At 36.3% G+C, this 13,937-nt stretch overlaps 1 protein-coding gene across 1 annotated transcript in view; it reads left to right on the forward strand.

The window, feature by feature from the left end:
- Window positions 1-13,937, forward strand: part of ADAMTS19 (ADAM metallopeptidase with thrombospondin type 1 motif 19) — a 307,854-nt gene that overhangs the window by 88,315 nt on the left and 205,602 nt on the right. Inside the window, exons 5-6 of the mRNA XM_024123327.2 lie at window positions 116-199; window positions 876-1,033. Coding sequence (XP_023979095.1) covers window positions 116-199; window positions 876-1,033 — 242 coding nt within the window. The remainder of the gene's footprint in view (window positions 1-115; window positions 200-875; window positions 1,034-13,937) is intronic.

The following is a 13,937-nucleotide window of genomic DNA, read 5'->3' on the forward strand; positions in this document are numbered from 1 at the left end:
TTTTAATATATAAAATTGCTCAACTGAATTGAGACTTCTCCCATGTCTGGGCTTTAAGAAAAATTAAGATGTTTTTCAGTTTTATTTTAGGATTTTTATTTTTATTTGTTTTTAGGTTTTTAACCTTTTCCAACACAAGAGTCTTGGTGTGCAGGTCAATCTTCGTGTGATAAAGCTTATTCTGCTCCATGAAACTCCAGTAAGAAAGTCTTGAGTTTTTCGTTCAATTAAGTGGGTGAGAAGTTGTGTTCAGGTACTTTTAAATAAAGGGAATGTTAGGGATTTACTTTGTATTGACTTGAAATCCAGAAGTATCCACTGAGTCACTTAAAGTATACATAAAACTGGCCGTTAGTCTTAGTTAATACCTCAGTTATATTCCAAAATTGGAATGCTCTTAGTTTCCAAGGATCCTGACAACAAACCTTAACTTTGCAAATTGCAATTTTAAAAAATCATTTTTAATGACAGTTTTATTTTCTTATTTAAACATGGGCTTTTTCTGTAATTCAATTTAAACAGAGACTATTCTGTGGCATCTTTTTAGCATGCTGCTTATCTGGTACTTTGGAAAACCTTTGTACTTAAATTGTAAAGATAATGAGTGATTTAAGTCTAAAAGTTCCACATTCTTAATATAACATTGCACCTCTCTTCTTCTTCAGAATAACATTAAACAGATTTTGTAATTACTGTACCTTCACAAAGTTTTAAGATTTTTTAGCTCAGGCAAAATTAATCCTGAATGTCTTCCAGGTTCTAATTAATGTTATGGTCAGCAGTCTGCTTTAGTAATTCAAGAAGTCCCCTCAGTTTTTAGTTTTTTGTATATCTGAGAATAATTTGCCTTGAAGTGAAATCTCTTTGTTTTGCAGGCAGATCTATATATTGGGCATCATGGAGAGAAAATGCTAGAGAGCTTTTGTAAGTGGCAACATGAAGAATTTGGCAAAAAGAATGATATACATTTAGAGATGTCAACAAGCTGGGGAGAGGACATGACTTCAGTGGATGCAGCTATACTTATAACAAGGTAAATTTTCCAAAGCCAATTAAATGACATTCTTAATTTGATGGCCATGCTGTTAATCCTATTAATGCCTTCATTGAATGCTTTTATTCCAGATTTTCTGTTCCAGAAAACTTTTGGCATAATGCTGTTAGTCATTTCCCTCAATTCATAATAACTGATTTCTGAACAGTCACATATTGGCTGGTATATTGACTAAACATTTAGTTAATTAATTAAAAAAAAATTAACCTCAATTTTTGATGTGAAGACGTAGCCAATGATGACGATAAGTGAAAACGCTGGTGAATTTTGGTGGAACTTTGAACTTATGAACCTACGTGGTATGTTTTTCAGTCATCACCATATAAAGTATCCAGTATGTTAAATTGAGCAATTGATAGACTTTCTGGTTCCATCTGAGAAAAAAGTTTCAATTAAGTCTCTAGCTAATTAATTTTGAGCTATATTGTGAGTGTCCGTACTACTCAAACATTTGTATTGCAACACTGAGTGTAAATATAAGAAGGTGAAATGATGAGCAACAATTAACTCTCTATGAGCACTCTGTATGAGTAATTATTTACAAGTTTGTCTTGCTTAGAGCTAGTAAAAATGAATGGTAGTTCATTGTTAACTAGCAATTTAATTTTAGTATCAATAATGTTGACATTTCACATCTCAGAATACAGTGACATTTAAACATGATTTTCTGTAATGAGTCTATTGAATTTGTTTAGCTTCTTGTTGCTGAATTGTATAAAAACTATTCTACTTATAAATAATTCATAAAGATGAAATAATCTCTATGCAAGAACACAACTGGACTTCCATTTCCAGCTTTGTAGGTGTACCTGATACTGGACCTCTGCAATAAACAACCATAAAACTGGAAAACATTTATGAAGCAACTACTTGCAGTTACTGGAGAATGAGCAGTGCAATCTCTGAAAGAAGGAAAATGTCCTAAGTAAGCCCCACAGCCAAGCCAACTTTTTGCCTGGGGACAATTTTTTGACTGGTACAGCAAGCTGGAATCTAGGTAGAGCACAGTGGTCCTGCCAAAAGCACCAGAGAAGAGGATCCTTTGTGGGCAGAGGTGCCAAGAAGTCCTTGTTCAGATCATCTGTGAGGACTTTGCAAGGCTGGTCTAAATACACAGAGACAGAAACTACCCAGAATTTATCAGGGTGCTGTTGCTATGGAGTTTGGATGTTAAAAGGGTACTAGAAATTGAGCAGATTTGGACCACAAGAGTGGAGCAGCCTTGTTAATACCTTGTCATCACTCCTGGGATTTATCTGAGAAAACAGAAAGGCTGTGCCTACACAGTAGGCATCATGATCCAGAGAAATGCCCTCTCTTGAACTGTCCTAACAAAGCCTAAAACCAAGTCCCAGTAAGGTATTCAGAGGAGATGGAGTTTGGAGGTTGAGTCCCACCAGTTTACAAAGGTTTAGGAATCATCTTGAGCTTTTGGTAGATCCTCCCTACCAAGGAATAAACTCAAACCTACCTACATTCAGAGTGAGGAGCAAGTAAAACAAGAGACAGCACTCTTCAGAGGAAGATAAGAGAATCTTGAATCTCTATAATATATCATATGCAATGTCTGGAACATAACGAAAATTAGCCAAGCAAAAAAACATGAAAATGTGACCCATGGTCAAAGAAAAGTAGTCAGTAGAAACTTACCCCAAGATAGCTTAGAAGTTGGATTTACCAAGTAATGTAAATACTGGACCTCTGTCATTGGAATCTCAAAAGAGAGTGAGAATGGGTAAGAGAAGTATTTGAAGATGTAATGGCAAAAAGTTTTCACAAATTTCATGAAAATCAACAACTTAGAAACCTAGGCATATCATAGAAAAATTGGTCAAAACCAAAGATATAGAAAAAAAAAAGTGAATTGGCTAGAGTGAAGGGATACATTATAGAGAAAACAATCTTAAGATGGATAACTGACTTCCTGTCGGAAAAAAAAGCCCAGAAGACAGTGAAGTGATATCTCTAATGTACTGGGGGGGAAAAACCCTATCAACAAAAATTCTTAATGAATTCTTAAGGGTATTTTCTTAATGTATGAAAGTGCATCTACATACACATACACACACGAAAAGTCTATAGCTTACATCACAATTAATGGTGAAAATCAAAATTTTTTAAGACTGGGAGCAAGGCAAGGATGTCCACACTTACCACTTCTGTTCAGTATTGTGCTGACAATCATAACCATAATCAGTATATTAAGCTGGCATGGGGGGGTATAAATACTGGGAAAAAAAAAAACTGTCTCTTCACAGATGACATGACTTGGTACAAAGAAAATTTTAAGCAATCTAGGAGAAAAAAATGCTAGAATTTATAACTGAATTTTACAAGGCTGCAGAATATAAAGTCAATTTAGAAGAAAAATGGTATTTATATGTGGTAGAAATAAACACTTGGGAAAATTTTACAGTAACTTCCAAAACCATGAAATATTAAGAATAATTTAACAAAATAAAATGATATCTACACAGCTATACTTAGAGAAATTAAAGATCTAAATAAAGGTTTATTCAGTGGAAGACTAAATACAGTAAGTCCCCTACATACGAACGAGTTCCGTTCCAGGAGTGCATTTGCAAGTTCAATTTGTTCGTTAAGTCTGACAGAGTTAGCCTAGTTACCCAACTAACACAATCGGCCATATAGTACTGTACTGTAATAGGTTTATTATACTTTTCACATAAATAATACTTAAAAAACAAACACACAAAAGAAGAAAACATTTTTAATCTTGCAGTGCATTACCTTGAAAAGTACAGTGGTACAGTACAACAGCTGGCATCCAGGGGCTGGCATGGAGTGAACAGGCAAGAAGAGTTACTGACTGGAGGCGGGAGAGGACGTGGGAGGTGGTAGAGCTGAAGGATCGTCAGCAACAGGAGACGGAGGGCAAGCTGCAATTTCACTCATGCCTGACGTTCATGGCACAGGTTCTGACTCCTTGCTGGATTCAATTCTATCTACTCTCTAGAAAAAACAATCCAGTGATGTCTGGGTAGTAGCTCTTTTTTTCTCATCATAGATGATACGGTAGTGCTGGATTGCATTCTGAACGGCTGCTGCAACCTTCGTGCACTGTTCTTACATTCAGGTCCTGTGCCTCAAAAACTATCAGTGCCTCCTCAAATAAAGAAAATCCCCTTGCCATTTCCTGCATCGTGAATCTCTTTGGTTCTTTAGTTACTTCCTCTTGTCTCTCTTTGTCCTTTCTCTGGGCCTCCAATTCCACCAGGTCTTCATTAGTAAGCTCCTCATGTTGCACAGTATGGAGTTCAATGAAGTCGTTTCCTCTTGCAGATCTAGCTCCAGCTTCTCCCTGAGGGTCACTAAGTTGCTGAAGACCTCTTTGGACTCCTCATCAACCTTCTCAAATCCACAAAAATCATGAACAAACTGCAGGCAAAGGTTCTTCCAAACCCCATTCATGGTGATGGCTGTAACATCACGCCAAGCAAAGTCAATGTTTTTTTTATGGCCTTGTAGGTGTTATGCAGTAGTCCTTCCAAAATTGTCGCAAGGTTGTTCCTGATTCATCACTCGCCTTTACTGCCTGATGAAAAGTGTGACATAAATAATATTTCTTGAAAGTTTGCTATAAGTCCCTCGTCCATAGGTTGGATACGCGACATAGTATTCAGTGGCAGATGCACTACTTTGACGTTGGGATAAAAGTTGTCCACGAATGGGGGGTGGCCTGGAGCATTGTCAAGCAGCAAGAGAATGTTGAATGGGACGTCCTTCTCCAAGCAGTATTTCTCTACCTCCGGGATAAAGTGGTGGAAAAAACAGTCCTGGAAAATGGCCTGTGTAACCCAGCTTTGGAGTTACTCTTCCACACAACAGGAAGAGAGCACTTGGCAATGTTTTTAAGGGCTCTTGGGTTCTCTGAATGATAAACTAAGAGAGGCTTCAACTTCATATAGCCAGAAGCATTGCCACCAAACAACAGTTAGCCTATCATTTGCTGCTTTATAGCCTGGCATCAACTTTTCCTCCTTACTGATATAACTTTGGTCTGGCATCCTTTTCCAGTACAGTTCTGTCTCACCCACATTAAAAACCTGTTCAGTTAAATATGTGTCTTCATCAATAATTTCTCAAAGCATTTCAGGAAATTCCTGAGTATCTGCACTCGCTGCCTCACCACTTACTTTTACGTTGTGAAGGTTGGCTCTAGCCTTGAACCGATGAAAACCAGCTGTGGCTGGCATTAAAAGATGCGCCCTCTGATTCTTCTCTGTGTTTCTTCTTCAAGTCTTCATAAAGGCTTTTAGCTTTCTCTTGAATCACCATTAAGCTGAGCGGGACTCCATGCTGATGCTGGTCCAGCCTCCACACACTGAAAAGTTTCTCCATCTCCTCCATCACTTTTGCACACTTCTTCGATATTATTGTTGACATCATCAGCACAGTAGACTTCACATGTTCCATGATCTTGTCCTTGTTCTTTAGAATTGTGCCAGTGGTTGAACAATTCCTGTTACAAGAGTGAGCAAAGTCTACCATCGTTTCGCTTTGCTCCACTCTCTCAATTATTTTCACTTTTATTTCCATCGGTATCGATTGGTGCTTCTTAGTAGTACCAGCTACATCACTGCTGCATTTACGCTTGCTTCTGGACATCCTGGGCTTGAAATACAGATACTGTACTACTGTACTCTATACAGTACTGTAGAGTAAAGTATACAAAAGCACAGCCAGTTGTAGAGGATGCACACACATGACAGCATATGCCAGACATGTGAAGTAACTTATGTGATTGGACATGCGAACACACATTCACATCTTTGAAAGTTCTCAATTAGAAGGTTTGTATGTAGGGGACTTACTGTGTTGTCAAGATGTCCATTTTCCCCAAATTGACTTATAGAATCACTATAATCCCAATGAAAATCTCTGCAGGCTTTTTTTTTTTTTTTGTAGAAATTACAGTCTGATTCCAATATTTATTTGGGATAGGAAAGGACCTAGAAGAGTCAAAACAATTTTGTAAAAGAAGAACAAATTGGGTGGACTTACAGTATCTGATTTCAAAACTTACTATAAAGATTTGGTAATCAAAACAGGATGGGTTTGACAGAAAGTTAGCTATAGAAATCAGTAAAACAGAATAAAGAGTCTGGAAATATACTCACATATATATGGTCAGTTGACTTTCAGTAATACCACCAGCATAATTCAAGATGAAAAGATAGTCTATTCATCAAATGATTCTAGAACACCTAGATAACCATTTGAAAAAAATGAATCTTGGGGAATTCCCTGGCAGTCCAGTGGTTACGACTGCACTTTCACTGCCATCCCTGGTCAAGGAACTAAGATCCCACAAGCCAAGGGTTGTGGCAAAAAACAAACAAACAAAACACCCAACCCTGCTTGAGTGATGTTAATTCATAATGGATCATAGAACGCTACAACTATAAAACTTGTATTAAAAATGAAATCTTCATGACTGTGGGAAGGGCAGTGATTTCTTAGATTGGATACAAAAAATCATTAAACAAAAATTATTAAAAATAATTGTTTGGGCTTCTTGAAAATTAAAACCACATGATGTCCAAAAACATTGTTATGTAAATGAAAAGACAAGCCCCAGAATTGGAAAAAATAGATGCAATACATATATCTGTTGAGAATTTGTATGCATAATGTGTATGCGTATTTACATATATATATATACAATAGATGAATATTTAAAACTTTAAAAATAAGAAGGGTGATAAACTATATATGACCCATTTTTATCCAAACAGTAGTTGGTAATCTTGAGTTGACTATTTGACCTCTATGAGTCATATTATTATGAGGATACTAGTACAGAGTGAAGAATATAAGAACTTGTATAACATCTAACATATACTGAACATTCAATAATTTTTTCCAAACATAAATAATTGTATAAGATCCTGTGCAAGCCTTTATTAATGTGGACAACATACTATCAAAAATATCTTTTGTTGTATTATTATATAATAAATGTTTTTAATTGATAGTTGGTCAGCCCATGGTTATTATTGCATTCCATATTATCTTAGACACAGGTAAGAATCATCTGCTATGGCTGAAAGTGTTCTCTAGTGATTGAGAACATTTGATGGGGTTAGTTTAATATATTAAATATTACTAGTGTTAGTTTTATGAACAAATTAAGGTTTAAATTTAAATGAGAAAATAATATGTAAAATTCCTGACATCTAGGAATTGTGAAACAAGTATGAGTTCCTTTTTCTTCTTTTAGCTCTTTATATTCAGTGAAAATTTATTTTATAATTTACACTTTCCATTTCTGTAGAATGAGCCTGCCTTGCCTTGGGATTTTTACTGTAAGTTCACTGAAGTGTTCAATAAAATACTGACACTTTCAATGTTTTATATATTTGAAAGAATGTAAGTCTACCTTGTATACTAGCACTATTGGATTTTTACTAAATTATTTATTTTAAATTTAATTTTTATTTTATATTGGAGTATAGTTGATTTACAATGTAGTGTTAGTTTCAGGTGTACAGCAAAGTGATTCAGTTATACATAGACATATATCTATTCTTTTTCAGATTCTTTTCCCATATAGGTTATTACTGAGTAGAGTCCCTGTGCTATACAGTAGGTCCTTGTTGATTATCAATTTTATATATAGTAGTATATATATGTTAATTCCAACCTCCTAATTTATCCCTCACCCCACATTTCCTCTTTGGTAACCATAAGTTTGTTTTCTAAGTCTGTGAGTCTGTTTCTGTTTTGTAAATAAGTTCATTTGTATCATTTTTTTAGATTCCACATATAAGTGATATCATATGGTATTTGTCGTTCTCTGTTTGACTTACTTCACTTAGTATTATGATAATCTCTAGGTCCATCCATGTTGCTACAAATGGCATTATTTCATTCCTTTTATGGCTGAGTAATATTCCATCGTATATATGCACCACTTCTTCTTTATCAATTCCTCTGTCAATGGATATTTAGGTTGCTTCCATGTCTTGGTTATTGTAAATAGTGCTGCTGTGAACAATGGGGTGCATGTATCTTTTCGAGTTACGGTTTTCTCCAGATATATGCCCAGGAGTGGGATTGTTGGGTCATATGGTAGCTCTATTTTTGTTTTTTAAGCAACCTCCATACTGTTTTCCATAGTGACTATAGCAATTTACATTTCCACCAACAGCACAGGAGGATTCCCTTTTCTCCACACCCTCTTCAGCATTAATTGTTTGTAGACTTTTTGATGCTGTCCGTTCCGACCACTGTGACGTGATATCTCATCGTAGTTTTGATTTGCATTTCTCTAATAATTAGTGATGTTGAGCATCTTTTCATGTGCCTTTTGGCCATCTGTATATCTTCTTTTGAGAAATGGCTATTTAGGTCTTCTGCCCATTTATTGATTGGGTTTTTATTTTTTTGCTATTGAGCTGCGTGAGCTGTTTGTATATTTTGGAGATTAATCCCTTGTTGGTCCATCGTTTGCAAATATTTTCAATATTTTCTCCCATTCTGTGGGTTTTCTTTTCATTTTGTTGATGATTTCCTTTGCTGTGAAAAAGCTTTTAAATTTAATTAGGTCCCATTTGTTTATTTTTTTCATTACTCTAGTAGGCAGATCCAGAAAGATATTGCTGCGATTTGTGTCAGTGTTCTGCCTATGTTTTCTTCTATGACTTTTATAATATCCAGTCTTACATTTAGGACATTCATCCATTTTGAGTTTTTTTTTTTTTGTATGTAGCATTAGAGAGCATTCTAATTTCATTCTTTTACATGTAGCTGTTTTTTTGCTATTGAGCTGCGTGAGCTGTTTGTATATTTTGGAGATTAATCCCTTGTTGGTCCATCGTTTGCAAATATTTTCAATATTTTCTCCCATTCTGTGGGTTTTCTTTTCATTTTGTTGATGATTTCCTTTGCTGTGAAAAAGCTTTTAAATTTAATTAGGTCCCATTTGTTTATTTTTTTCATTACTCTAGTAGGCAGATCCAGAAAGATATTGCTGCGATTTGTGTCAGTGTTCTGCCTATGTTTTCTTCTATGACTTTTATAATATCCAGTCTTACATTTAGGACATTCATCCATTTTGAGTTTTTTTTTTTTTGTATGTAGCATTAGAGAGCATTCTAATTTCATTCTTTTACATGTAGCTGTCCAGTTTTCCCAGCACCACTTATTGAAGAAACTGTCTTTTCTCCATTGTATCAATATATTCTTCCCTCCTTTGTCATTAATTGAACATAGGTGCATGAGATAATTTCTGGACATTCTATCCTTTTCCACTGATCTATAAGTCTATCTTTGTGCCCGTACCACACTGTTTTGATGACTGTAGCTTTGTAGTATAGCCTGAAGTCAGGGATCCTGATTCCTCCAGCTCTGGTAGTTTTTTTTCCTCAAGATTGCTTTAGCTATTTGGGGTCTTTTGTGTTTTCATACAAATTTTAAGATTTTTTGTTCTAGATCTGCAAAAAATACCATTGGTTATTTGATAAGGATTGCATTGAATCTGTAGATTGCCTTGGGTGGTATAGTCATTTGGCAGTATTGATTCTTCCAATCCAAGAACATGGTATATCTTTCCATCTGTTTGTGTCATGTTTGATTTCTTTCATCAGTGTCATTTAGTTTTCAGAGTACAGGCCTTTTGTCTCCTTGGGTAGGTTTATTCCTAGGTATTTTATTCCTTTTGATGTAATGGTAAATGGGATTTAAAAAAATTTCTCTTTCTTACATTTTGATGTTATTGTAAAGAAATGCAACAGATTTCTGTGTATTAATTTTGTATCCTGCAACTTTACCAAATTCATTGATGAACTCTACTAGTTTTCTGGTAGCAGCTTTAGGACTTTCCATGTATAGTATCGTGTCATCTACAAACAGTGACAGTTTTACTTCTTCTTTTCCAGTTTGTATTCCTTTTATTTCTTTTTCTTCTCTGATTGCCGTGGCTAGGACTTCCAAAACTATGTTAAATAAAAGTGACAAGAGTGGACATATTTGTCTTGTTCCTGATCTTAGAGGAAATGCTTTCAGCTTTTCACCATTGAGTATGATGTTAGCTGTGGGTTTATCATAGATGGGCTTTATTATGTTGAGGTGGGTTCCTTCTATGCCCACTTTCTGGAGAGTTCTTACCATAAATGGGTGTTGAATTTTGTCAGAAGCTTTTTCTGCATCTATAGAGATGATCATATGGTTTTTATTCTTCAATTTGTTAATGTGGTGTATCATACTGGTTGATTTGCAGAGATTGAAAAATCCTTGCATCCCTAGAGTAAATCCCATTTGATCTTGGTGTATAATCCTTTTTATGTATTGTTGGATTTGATTTGCTAGTATTTTCTTGAGGATTTTTGCATCTGTGTTTATCAGTGACATTGGTCTGTAATTTTCTTTTTTTGTGGTATCTTTGTCTGGTTTTGGTATCAGGGTGATGGTGACCTCATAGAATGAGTTTAGGAGTGTTTTCCTCTGCAATATTTTGGAATAGTTTCAGAAGGATAAGTGTTACCTCTTCTCTAAATGTTTGACAATTCACATGTGAAGCCAGCAAAAGTCCTGGACTTTTGTTTGTTGTGAGTTTTTCATCACGGTTTCAATTTCATTCCTTGTGATTGGTATGTTCATATTTTCTATTTCTTCCTGGTTCAGTCTTGGGAGATTGTACATTTCTAAGAATTTGTCCTTTTTTTCTAGGTTTTCCGGTTTTTTGGCATATAGTTTCTTGTCATAGTCTCTTATGATCCTTTGTATTTCTGTGGTGTCCATTGTGACTTCTCCTTTTTCATTTCTAATTTTATTGATTTTAACCCTTTTCCTTTTTACTTCATGAGTCTGACTGGAAGTTTATCAACTTTGTTTATCTTTTCAGTGAGCCAGCTTTTAATGATGCTTTGTATTTCTGTGGTGTCTGTTTTAACTTCTCCTTTTTCATTTTCAATTTTTATTGATTTGAGCCTTCTGCCTTTTTTCTTGATGAATATGGCTAAAGGTTTATCACTTTTGTTTATCTTTTCAAAGAACCAGCTTTTAGTTTCATTGATCTTTTCTATTGTTTTGTTCATCTCTATTTCATTTATTTCTGTTCTGATCTTCATGACTTCTTTCCTTCTACTAACTTTGGGTTTATTTGTTCTTCTTTCTCTAGTTGCTTTAGCTGTAAGTTTAGGCTGTTTGAGATTTTTCTTGTTTCCTGAAGTAAGCTTGTATCCCTATAAACTTCCCTCTTAGAACTGCTTTTGCTGCATCCCATAGGTTTTGTTTCATCGTGTTTTCTTTTTCATTTGTCTCTAGGTATTTTTTGATTTCCTCAGTGAGCCATTGGTTTTTTAGTAACATATTGTTTAGCCTCCACGTGTTTGTGTTTTTTACAGTTTTTTTTTCTTGTAGTTGATTTCCAATCTCATAGCATTGTGGTTGGAAAAGATACTTGATGTGATTTTAATTTTCTTAAATTTATCAAGGCTTGCTTTATGACCCAGAGTGTGATCTATCCTGAAGAATGTTCCATGTGCACTTGAAAAGAATGTGTGTTCTGCTGCTTTCAGATAGAATGCTCTATCAATATCAGTCAAGTCCATCTGGTCTAATGTGTCATTAAAGGCCTGTGTTTTCTTGTTGATTTTCTGTCTGGACGATCTGCCCATTGATGAAAGTGGTGTATTAAAAGTCCCCCACTATTATTGTGTTACTATTGATTTCTCCTTTTATGGCTGTTAGCATTTGCCTTATATATTGAGGTGCTCCTATGTTGGATGCGTATATATTTACAATTGTTATATCTTCTTGGATTGATCCCTTGATTATTATGTAGTGTCCTTCTTTGTCTATTGTAACAGTCTTTATTTTAATGTCCCTTATGTCTGACATGAGTATTGCTACTCCAGCTTTGATTTCCATTTGCGTGGAATACCTTTTTCCATCTCCTCACTTTCAGTATGTTTTTGTTGCTAGATCTGAAGTGGGTTTCTTGTAGACAGCATGAATATGGGTCTTATTTTTGTATCCATTCAGCCAGTCCATGTCTTTCGGTTGGAGCATTTAATCTATTTACATTTAATGTAATTACCGATATTTATGTTCGTATTGCCATTTTGTTAATTGTTTTGGATTTTTGTAGGTCTTTTTTCTTCCCTTCCTATTTAGTTCTCATCTCTTGTGATTTGATGACTATCTTTAGTGTTGTGTTTGGATTCCTTTTTCTTTTTTTCTGCGTATATCTATTGTAGAGTTTGGGTTTGTGGTTACCATGAGCTTTTGATATAGTAGTCTATATATATACAAGATTGTTTTATGTTGCTCATCTCTTAATTTCCAATATTCTGCATTTGTACTCGTCTCACTCTTGCTGGTTTTGATATCATATTTGTGTGCAGATGGTTTCCTACCTTTACTGTATGTTTACCTTTACTGGTCAGCTTTCCCATTTATAATTTTCTTGTTTCTAGTTGTGGCCTCTTTTTCTCTGCCTAGAGAAGTTCTTTTAAAGCTGGTTTGGTGGTGATGAATTCTCTTAGCTTTTGCTTCTCTGTAAAGCTTTTGATTTCTCTGTTGAATCTGAGGAAGAGCTTCGCTGGGTAGAGTATCCGTGGTTGTAGGTTTTTCCTTTCCAGCACTTTCTGTTATTGTATGTTCTTTATATCTCTAGCTCTTCATTACACATTTCTCGTATCTTCTAAGTCTGTGTCTCCATTCTTTTCCCGAGATCTTGGATCACCTTTACTATCATCACTCTGAATTCTTTTTCGGTTAGATTGCCTATCTTCACTTAACTTAGTTGTTCTTCTGGGGTTTTATCTTGTTCCTTCATGTGGAACATATTCCTCAGCCATCTCATTTTGTCTAACTTTCTGTGTTTGCAATTTCCATTCTGCAGGCTTCATAATTGTAGTTCCTCTTGCTTCTGGTTTCTGCCCCCTGGTGGGTGAGGCTGGCCTGAGAGGCTTGTGCAGGCTTCCTGGTGGGAGTGACTGGTGCCTTTGCACTGGTGGGTGGAGCTGGATTTTGTCCCTCTGGTGGGTAGGGCCATGTTAAGGGATGTGTTTAGAGGCAGTGTGGGCTCAGGAAGACTTAAACAGCTTATTTCCTGAGAGTGGGGCTGTGTTTCCACCCTATTGGTTGTTTGGCCTGAGGTGTCTCAGCATTGGAGCCTACAGGTTGCTGCGTGGAGAGCCAGGTCTTCGTGGCAAAATGGCTGCTTCCAGGAGACCTCATGCTAATAAGTACTCCCTGGTACCTCCGCCGCCAGTGTCTGTGTCCCCACAGTGAGCCACAACACCCTCTGTTTCCCCAGGAGACCCTCCAAGACCAGCAGGTAGGTCTGACCTAGGCTTCTATGAAGTCTCTGCTTTTTCCCCAAGTCCCAGTGTACACGAGACCTTGTGTGTGCCCTCCAAAATGGAGTTTCTGTTTTTCCCAGTCCTGTGGAGTTCCTGTGTTCAAGCCCAGCTAGCCTTCGAAGCCAAATGCTCTGAGGGCTCCTCCCAATGCCAAACCCCCAGACTGGGGAGCTGGACGTGGGGCTAGGAACTCTCATTCGTGTGGGACAACCTCTGCTGTATAACTATTTTCCAATTTGTGGGTCACCCACCTGCAGGGTATGGGAATTGATTGTATCATGAAAGCACCCTTCCTACCATCTTGTTGTGGCTTCTTCTTTGTCTTTGGGTGTAGAATATCTCTTTTGCTAGGTTCCAGTCCTTTTGTCGATGGTTGTTTAGCAGTTAGTTGTGATTTTGGTTTTTTCATGAGAGGAGGTGAGTTCAAGGCCTTCTCCTCCACCATCTTATCTCTAATCCCACTCAAAACACTTTGCATTTGTTGTCAGACCACTAGCATTCAGTTTTGGAGCCCACTCCTCGTCAACAGAAACTCTTTCTGGGCTTCT

The sequence above is a fragment of the Physeter macrocephalus genome, chromosome 8 (assembly GCF_002837175.3).
Source record: "Physeter macrocephalus isolate SW-GA chromosome 8, ASM283717v5, whole genome shotgun sequence".
Lineage (NCBI taxonomy): Eukaryota > Metazoa > Chordata > Mammalia > Artiodactyla > Physeteridae > Physeter > Physeter macrocephalus.